Below are 8510 nucleotides of genomic sequence, written 5' to 3'. Positions count from 1 at the left end.
TTATTGGTGTTCCCTCTGCCAAAATGTGCTTGATTACAGAGGTTTGTCCTGTGATCACCGCACACTCCCGACAGGGGAAGGTGCCGCGGTGAAGGTTCAGCTCAGGCCAGATCAAATCCCGGGCTGTTTAACGCTGAAAGGCTGCATGTTGCTATTAGTGTTAAATATATGGCTAATTATGCGTATGAAAATTAAACATCAGTGTTATGCTAATGGGGCGCCTTCAGCTGCGGATCTGAGCACTTGAGACTACCATTTAATCAAATGAATCAGTAACTAATACATCTGCACGTGTGAACTTTCACGAGATCGTTTCCCCGGTCTCGTCACACAGCTAGATTATGAAAGAAATAATTATCAACACTTTCTAATTACCTAACAAAGTAATTTGGGATTCACCGTGGGGCTGGCGGGATGGGGGAAACCAGCAGCCAGGAGCCACCAACGCGGTCTGCCACGCCGCAAGGGGGTGGCCGTGTGGTGGTGGTGGCTGCGGGTGCAGAAGTAGGGGGGTCTTTTGTGAGCTTTTCTGTACCTAGCACCCCTAGAAGACCGCGGGATCTAGCTTGGAGCAGCCTGTCCTTCCCCCGGTACCCCCCCCCCCCACCGCACCACCTTGGGCTGCGGCGACTCCAGCTTTGGCCACTGGAGGTGAGGAAGATACTGGGCGACCGAGAGGCGCGTCTACACAAATCCTCGAGCCTACCACAGGTCTGCTTGTGCTGCGGGGTTCGGTACTCTCCCCCTCCAGGACTACGAATCCCGGGGTATTTTTTGCCAGGCCCCAGGAGGCCGGAAAAACGACCACCTGGCATTCCCGGACTCCCACGACACTTAGCCTGCGGGCCCTGGGCTCCACGCTGCGCCGCGCCCTCCGGGCGACTGAGCCCCGGGCGCTGGGCTGGAGGGGGAGGGGAGGGGAGATGGGAAAAGGGAGGGGGAAGCCAGAAGGTTGGGAGTAAAGAAGGGGTGTGTGTTGGGGGAGGGAGGCGGTGCAGCCGCCTTTCCTGGGAGGAGAAGCGCGGGTTCTTGCTCTCCACGCGCTCCTCTTGGATCAGACCCGTGCAGCCTCGAGCTGGAGTGGCCAGCCGGGCCCGGAGAGATGCCAGCGCGCCCCTGGGAACGGCGGTGGCGGCGGGTCGGCGGCCGAGTGAGTGAGTTGGGCCGGAGGGTCCCCCCAAACCCCGACACCGGGGATGTGGCCCAGCGGACCCGGGGTCGGGGAGGCGCGGCCCCAGAAGGCTGCTGAGCTAGGCACTGGACGCCTCGGGAGCACTGCCGGCTGCCTTGGGCGCCGCCCCAGGGCGCGACTCCGCCATCCGGAGGCCGCGGCCAGACTGGAGCGGCGCCCAGCACCGGACTGGGTGGCAGCGACCAGAAGCGGTCCCAGGTCTCCGGAGTTGGAGGCGGGCGAAGGGTGGGGACAGTGAAGGGAGGGCGACGGTGGGGAGCCGCTGGTTGGCTTCTGGGGGTGGGGAGGAGAGAGAAAGCACCCGAGGGAGGCGGGAGGCTCAAGGGTCCGGGCTCCTCCGAGGTCCCAGCGCGGACGCCGCAGTCCATTGTGCGTCCCGCACTGCGCGCTCTGTTGCAGCGGAGCCGGGGCCGGGAAGTGTGGACCCGTCTCTCCCCAGGCCTGGCCGCGTCGCCCGCTCTAGTCCAGCGGAGCCGGAGCCTCTCGGACCAATCCCCGATGATTATGCAAGACAGCCGACCAATCAGCACCGCCAGCTCATGAATATTTATGACCTTGGCTGAGTCAAAGCTTTGAACCGAGTTTGGGGAGCTCGGCAGCATCATGCTTAGACTTTTCAAAGAGACAAACTCCATTTTCTTATGAATGGAAAGTGAAAACCCCTGTTCCGCTTAAATTGGGTTCCTTCCTGTCCTGAGAAACATAGAGACCCCCAAAAGGGAAGCAGAGGAGAGAGACCCACACCCAGGCCCCGCGAGAAGAGATGACCATGACTACCATGCCAGAAAGTCTCAACAGCCCCGTGTCGGGCAAGGCGGTGTTTATGGAGTTTGGGCCGCCCAACCAGCAAATGTCTCCTTCTCCCATGTCCCACGGGCACTACTCCATGCACTGTTTACACTCGGCGGGCCACTCGCAGCCCGACGGTGCCTACAGCTCGGCCTCGTCCTTCTCCCGACCGCTGGGTTACCCCTACGTCAACTCGGTGAGCAGCCACGCGTCCAGCCCCTACATCAGTTCGGTGCAGTCCTACCCAGGCAGCGCCAGCCTCGCCCAGAGCCGCCTGGAGGACCCAGGTACGTGCGCTTGCCAGGGACAGGGAGCAAAGGGAAGGAAAACGGGCGAGAGGAGGAGAAGGGGAGGAGGAAGAGAAAAGCCAAAAAGTGGAGAGAGACTAGAGAGGCCGTGAGAGGCAGAGTGGGGGTGGGGAGGGTGCGGAATCAGCAGAGGTTTCAGATATCAATCTGTGCATCCTTGTCATTGAAAAGGAAAAAAAAAAAAAAACAAAAACAAAACCTAAAAATCCACCCAATTTGCAACTTATTCAGCAAAGGATAAATCCGAGAGCGTCTCCTGGGCCTCTGAGCGGCTCGGTGTACAGAGCACACAATGCCTTGCTGGAAAAGAGAAACCCACATGTGCACGTATTAGTCTCGGTAATTATTTATTGCGTAGCGCTATAAACAATGTACGCAATTAAGGGTAATTAAACCTCAACTACCGCCTGCAAAAAATAGCAAACTTTCCCTGCAAAGGCAATAGCTGTGCTCTTAGGAATGGCCCCATCCCGCCTGCAAGCAGCTAGGGTGGCCCTCGGACGTGGAGGGATCACTTCCCAGGCTTTCAGACTTTCTTGAACCTTCTTGGTCGGGCCCTGCTTCAGCCCGTCCACCCGCCCGCGGCCGCTCGCCCTCACCTCTCCGCACTAATGACAACCCCAAGTTCTAACGACAGCCCCCTCTTCTGCTTGTCCCTGCAGGGGCCGACTCCGAGAAGAGCACGGTGGTGGAAGGCGGTGAAGTGCGCTTCAATGGCAAGGGGAAAAAGATCCGCAAACCCAGGACAATTTATTCCAGCTTGCAGCTGCAGGCTTTGAACCGGCGGTTCCAGCAAACTCAGTACTTAGCCTTGCCTGAGAGGGCGGAGCTCGCGGCCTCCCTGGGACTCACACAGACTCAGGTACCTCTAGCCAGCGCCGCTGTGCCCAGCGGCCTTTACCCGGCAGAAGCCTGGGCTTCATTCACTGGGCCTACGGTTTGGGGTGTCAGTGACAGGGTGTGTTTCCCACCCCACTTTCAGGGTCTCCCCTTCTTCCCTCGTGCTGTCTACTCTAGCTGGTCCCTACCAATCCCCTGGCCCGTCTGCAGTTTGGTCTCTACACGGTCTGATTAGGGCTCAGGGAGGTTTTCCTGGGACTTTTTGTTTGGGGATTCTGAGGTCACACGTGCCGAACAACTGGAACAATGGAAGAGGGACTTAATCCCGCCTTTGCCTTTAAAGTGTGTGGGTAATCACTCGGGGCCTGGGCCTCTGGCTCCTGCTCTCCTCCTCCTTACCGGGCAGCTCCGGGCAAACTGGCTTCTACTCTCGCCTCCCAAGTCCCAGACCTTGGAGAAGAAACGAGATTTTCCTCCTTGAATTTCTCTAAAACTCTAGGGAGTTGTAGGTGTTCCGACCGCTGCTCGGTGAATTTCCAAACGTCCCGCCCGTAGCTTCACAAAGCAAACAGACCTAAGGGGGAAAAGTTGGCTTGAGTCCAAAGAAAAGTTTAACAAAATGTTGTGGCTTCCACAGCCAATCCGTAACTCACTGGAGAGCAGAAAGGACGGTGTAAAGAGAAGGCAGTTGAATGGCAAATACATGTCCTTCACTCCTATCCAGGGTTTTGATTCCTTTATTGTTACGGCACTGGAATTGTGTAGTGTTGTGCTGGCGCCTCGTCTTCTGACCTGCTAGTGGGCCCAGGCCTAGGAACTCCTGGGTCTCTTGTCACTCCTCCCCCCGGGGGGGGGGCTCGCTGGGAACTGCCCCTGTCAGCCACTGGCAGGGGGTGTCCAACTTTCTAGCCCTTGGCTTGGGTCCCTCTGCTCCTCCAGCATGGAGCTGTTAGCTGGGGCCGGGCGGTCAGCGGTCAGCGAGGACTCCTACTTTTCTCTACAGCCGTCCTTTCCTCCTTGAGACCCGGGTGGTGGGCTCAATGATCGCAGCCCAGTCACGTTGTTGTCCGATCTTGCAGGTCAAGATCTGGTTCCAGAACAAGCGCTCCAAGTTCAAGAAACTGATGAAGCAAGGCGGGGCGGCTTTGGAGGGCAGTGCGCTTGCAAACGGCCGGGCTCTGTCCGCCAGCTCCCCGCCGGTACCGCCTGGCTGGAACCCGAACTCCTCCTCCGGAAAGGGCTCAGGCAGCAGCGCGGGCTCCTATATCCCCAGCTACACCTCGTGGTACCCTTCCGCACACCAAGAAGCTATGCAGCAGCCTCAGCTCATGTGAGGCTGTCAGTTCTTGCCCACCCACCTCCTCCTGGCTCCTTTGGCCCGGCCCCTCCTGCCTTCAGGTTTATACCCCGTCTGTGTGCCCTGGGCCTGGAGGAGGAGGGCTCCGAGGGAAAGATGGAACTGTGATGGCTGCAGGCTAGCTGCCTCCTCTGCGCAGGTCTGGCCTGGTGGATTTCCCAGCTCCTGTGCTCTTGGCCTGGACCTGGGCCATGGTCACAACAGAGTGACCTCAAAGCATAAGGCACTGCCACCCTACAGCAGAAGCAGCAAGACAAACCTGCTGGACCCCACCCGATCCTCAGCTTTGTGGGACTATCAGGAAAAATACACACACACACACACACACACACACACACACACACAATGTAGAAAAAGCAAAAGCTCTTTCTCTGTTCTGTCAGTCTGTCTCCTTTTTCCCTGTCCGTGCGCCGAGTCAAGGTCCTTGTATGTCTGCTGTCCTCATTCTGCGGCCTCTGCAAAAAGGCACCAGGTCTGAGCCACACGCGGTCTGCCAGGCCGCCCATCTTGGGATTCTGGGACGTTTCTTCCTTTCTGGCCCTCTTCTGGACCCTGCCTGGCCATCTGTGTAGCTTGTTTGGGAAATGGGAAAAATCAGAGGGAAGGGGTTTTATTTATTGAAAACGGACTTTGTCTGAGGCTATGTGTTGGCCAATTCCAGGTTTGGGGGGGGGGGCGCATGCCAAGAGCGCGCTGTCCAAACATGCTGTTTACTTTTAATGCACCAGAAAGCAAACGAGGAGGAGGTAGTGATTTTTAACTTGTACAGTAACTTTTGTACTTTGCTGGTATGGAGTGGTTGAAGCTGAATGATTTGCATTTTTTTACATATCCCATAATATTAAAAATACTACATAAGAAAAGAAAGAATAAGTAACAGAAGAAAGATAAGTGAAGCCAACACGATTTTGTCATCTCAGGAGGAAACGCTTGGACCCTTTGCCTAGACAAGAAGGGAAATCCTAATTTGGGTAGCAAGAGAGAGGGCTCCATGGGCAGCAGAGAGAAAAGTCAGGCACATGCAAGCCCCTAATTTCAGGGCACTTTAAAGTAAGACAAAAAGCAGCTTTACAACAATCCCCAGTGGCTCAACCACAGGATAATGCCAGTCACCACTCTGAAAGCGCCAGTCTCCAGTGTAGGATCTGATCTTATCGCTGTACATATTATTATCGTTATTATTATTATTATTATTATTGTTCTGTAAACATGTTGCACAGCTTAGCTTCTCTCTGTTCTGTTGTGTGGCTGTAAAACCAGATGCTTTGTGAAATGAGAATCTTGACATTTTACTTGTGAAATTTGGAAAATGTGACCAATTGAAATCAACTGTGTTTTGTGTTCTCTATGTCAAAGTTTAGTTTTATATTGAGAATGTTAACTTATTGCTTTGTATCTTGGGGGGGGGGGAAAGAACTTTGTAAATAAGTTATAAAGTTTCTTTGAGACAGTAAAACTATGGTTTCAAGAAAGAAGTACTGTCTCCTGTGCTCTGTGGAGGGAAAGGGGTCCCACCAGACTTCCGCCTCAGGCACAATAACATGAGCACATACATTTATCTGGAACAGATGGGGGGATCCTGATTCCAAAGATAAGGTGTCAAGGCCTGCAGGGGATATCCCTGACTCCTTCCGGCTTCCCACCTTGGCCTCTAAGGTGTCTGATCCCTCCCTCAGTTAGAAGGGTAGGAGTGTGGGGAAGGCTTGGGGAAGGGCACCCCGGAACAGGTGCAGTCAGGGCAAAGCCAGGCTCAGGAACCTAAAGGCGTCTGAGAAAGGAAAGCAGAATCCAAAGACAGCAGACTTGGTGCTGTAGTTTTCTCATGGTCACCATCTCTCGGGAATCTGGGACCGCAGATGCACTGCTTAGCCCCTAGCCTGGCCGGTTTTCGCTTGACCGGCGTCGGAGCTGGATCCCGTTTTGGAAAGGCTCGGTCAGCTATCGGGCAGGGACAGGAAGGACACGTCTTCCAGGTCATTCCCCAATCAATCACTGAGCTCTGGGAACAGGGCACATCTCAGTTAGTCACCCGGGCTCCTCCACAGCATGAATGACCCATTCCTGCGTAATGACGGGGTGGGGGGCGGAATTTCTTTTTTCTGTGCATACCCTCAAAATGGAATGCTCAAGCGCAGGGTTAAGAGCTGACGGAAAGCCAAGCGCATCGTTGTCACGCCAGCCCTAACGTCCAGAAGCGAGGCCGTTATGGGAACACCACTTCCCGGTAGAACACTGTGATTCCGTTCGCTCCAGAAGAGCCAAGACCACCCCGCCCCAAGGCTCAAACCAGACCGAATCCCTTCTCGGTCGGGTGGCCTGCGCCCCAGCCCTAGGTGCAACCTCAGCGGGCCAGGACTGGCTGTTTTGCTCCTAGTCTCCAGACACCGACTTTCAACCCTGCTGCCTGCGGGGGCTGGCCCTCCGCCTTTAGGGGGGCTCTCTCCGGCGCGCAGTGGGGAGCAGAGCCGGGAAGGCAGTGATCTGTGTTGTGACAAGCACCCATTTTTCAATTGGTGCTGGTGAGAGATCAGATGCGCGGTGCTCTTCCGACGCCCTTTTGGGAAGGGGAGGAGGAAGAAGCGCGGCTGGGGGGAGCGGTGTGTATGCGTGTGTGTATGTGTGTGTGTGTGTGTGTGTGTGTGTGTGTGTGTGCGTGTGTAAGAAACGGGGGAGTTAGGGCCAGGATGGAGCCGGGGACCTCTAGGCCCTTTCTGGGCCTGAAATTGGGACTTTTCTTTTTTGCCAGCGGCTATCAGAACTGAGTGCGCTCGCTGGTGGGTGAGATCGCGCCCGGGTGTGCGCTGGACAGACCCGCTGCAAAATCGAGAGGGAGACAACCTCGCCGGTGGGCTCAGGGGTGCAAGCGCAGGTCTGGCTGGGATCATTTCCCTCCCGCTCACATGGGACTTTGACTTCGCTAGCGAGGAAACTTTTCTTACACATCTGACTTGGGTCTCCCACAGGACCCCCAGGGCTAAACCGCTCAAGCCACGGGCAAAATCTGTTTGGTCAAGCCGATCTTACTGCTTTGAGATATTAGCTTATACTAATTTAATAATCTCTTGCTAACAGTTCAAATAGAGAAATTATTAGTTTTAGCTCAAGGAAGGCGGTCGTTAGTTAGGCTCTATTATAATTATGAGCGGTTGTACTTTTAAAAAATGTTAATCTCAATATAGGCCTAATTAATGCTGCCTTGTTACTGACAAGTAGTTCATCAAATATCTGATTCAAAGATTTTCATAATGAGTATATTAATTAAACTATGAATAATCTAAAGGTGGTTATATTTAAACAATACCTCATTATAATGATTAAATACTGATTTCGAATATTATGTCTTAACAATTGTCACTTAGAAAACACAACCTTTCCTTATGTATGAGTCTGTAATGGCAAAATGCAATTTTGGGATTTTTTTCCCTTGTTCAAAAAATGTGAACCTCATTTTAAAACACTTCTGAAATAGGTTACACACAGCTTAATGATTATCAAAATGACTCTTTTCTGCAAAAAAAAAGACCCCAAAGTGCGCGTACAGCTGCAAACCCAAGAGGGTCAGCATCATTTCACTGTATTCTCTTCTTGATTACAAGCCGGGCCCATCAAACACAACATAATTACAGTAATTTCAGGTTTATTTATTCTAATGCAGTTTCCCCATCTCTCTGGTAATTATGAGCAATTTTTTCGCCCAGGGAATCTTTTTGCATTAACAAAAGAGATAACGCACTGAAAGCCAAATTTGCTGTGCATTGAGAAAAGGAAAAAAAAAAAATCAAATAGGTGCGAGCTGCCATGTCTGCAATTCTCCGGTACCGGAGCCGGCAAATTGCTTGCAGGTGTATGGAGCAAGCTTGTCAATGGCCGGGCCTCCAAATTAGCAAATGCACAGCAGCAAAGTAATGAAGACAGACTTAGCAAAATTGCCAAACAACAGATACCTCTTTACTATCTCCTCTCTCACACACACTAGCTCGAAAGGGGGGGGGGCAGGGGCGGGGGTGGGGCAGAAAGAACAGTC

The 8510-nt window shown here is 53.6% G+C and overlaps 1 protein-coding gene and 1 long non-coding RNA gene across 3 annotated transcripts in view; one reads left to right on the top strand and one right to left on the bottom strand.

Annotated features, from left to right (window-relative positions):
• Nucleotides 1-1038: 1038 nt before the first annotated feature.
• Nucleotides 1039-5961, top strand: Dlx1 (distal-less homeobox 1). Of its 2 annotated transcripts, XM_004660343.2 has the most exons (4): nucleotides 1039-1150; nucleotides 1592-2268; nucleotides 2952-3151; nucleotides 4209-4598. In XM_004660343.2, exons 2-4 carry the CDS (start codon nucleotides 1956-1958, stop codon nucleotides 4461-4463), a joined length of 768 nt encoding a protein of 255 aa, XP_004660400.1. In that variant the 5' UTR covers nucleotides 1039-1150; nucleotides 1592-1955; the 3' UTR covers nucleotides 4464-4598. The 2 variants fall into 2 exon arrangements, with proteins under 2 accessions (XP_004660400.1, XP_045003430.1); XM_045147495.1 differs by lacking the exons at nucleotides 1039-1150; nucleotides 2952-3151 and having other exon boundaries at nucleotides 1484-2268; nucleotides 4209-5961.
• The window catches only part of LOC123460116, a 7208-nt gene continuing 1317 nt past the window's right edge, over nucleotides 2620-8510 (bottom strand). Inside the window, exon 2 of the long non-coding RNA XR_006636792.1 lies at nucleotides 2620-5058. This is a non-coding gene — a long non-coding RNA (uncharacterized LOC123460116). The remainder of the gene's footprint in view (nucleotides 5059-8510) is intronic.

The sequence above is a fragment of the Jaculus jaculus genome, chromosome 4 (genome assembly GCF_020740685.1).
Source record: "Jaculus jaculus isolate mJacJac1 chromosome 4, mJacJac1.mat.Y.cur, whole genome shotgun sequence".
In the NCBI taxonomy this organism is placed as follows: domain Eukaryota; kingdom Metazoa; phylum Chordata; class Mammalia; order Rodentia; family Dipodidae; genus Jaculus; species Jaculus jaculus.
Note: the sequence above shows the minus strand (reverse complement) of the source record. Positions and strands in the feature narration are given on the sequence as shown.

Coding starts and splice junctions, on each gene's coding strand:
- Dlx1 (XM_004660343.2), top strand. CDS start 1,956: ATGACCATGACTACCATGCCAGAAAGTCTCAACAGCCCCGTGTCGGGC. Junction 2,269..2,951: donor GAGCCGCCTGGAGGACCCAG/GTACGTGCGCTT, acceptor TTGTCCCTGCAG/GGGCCGACTCCGAGAAGAGC. Junction 3,152..4,208: donor TGGGACTCACACAGACTCAG/GTACCTCTAGCC, acceptor CCGATCTTGCAG/GTCAAGATCTGGTTCCAGAA.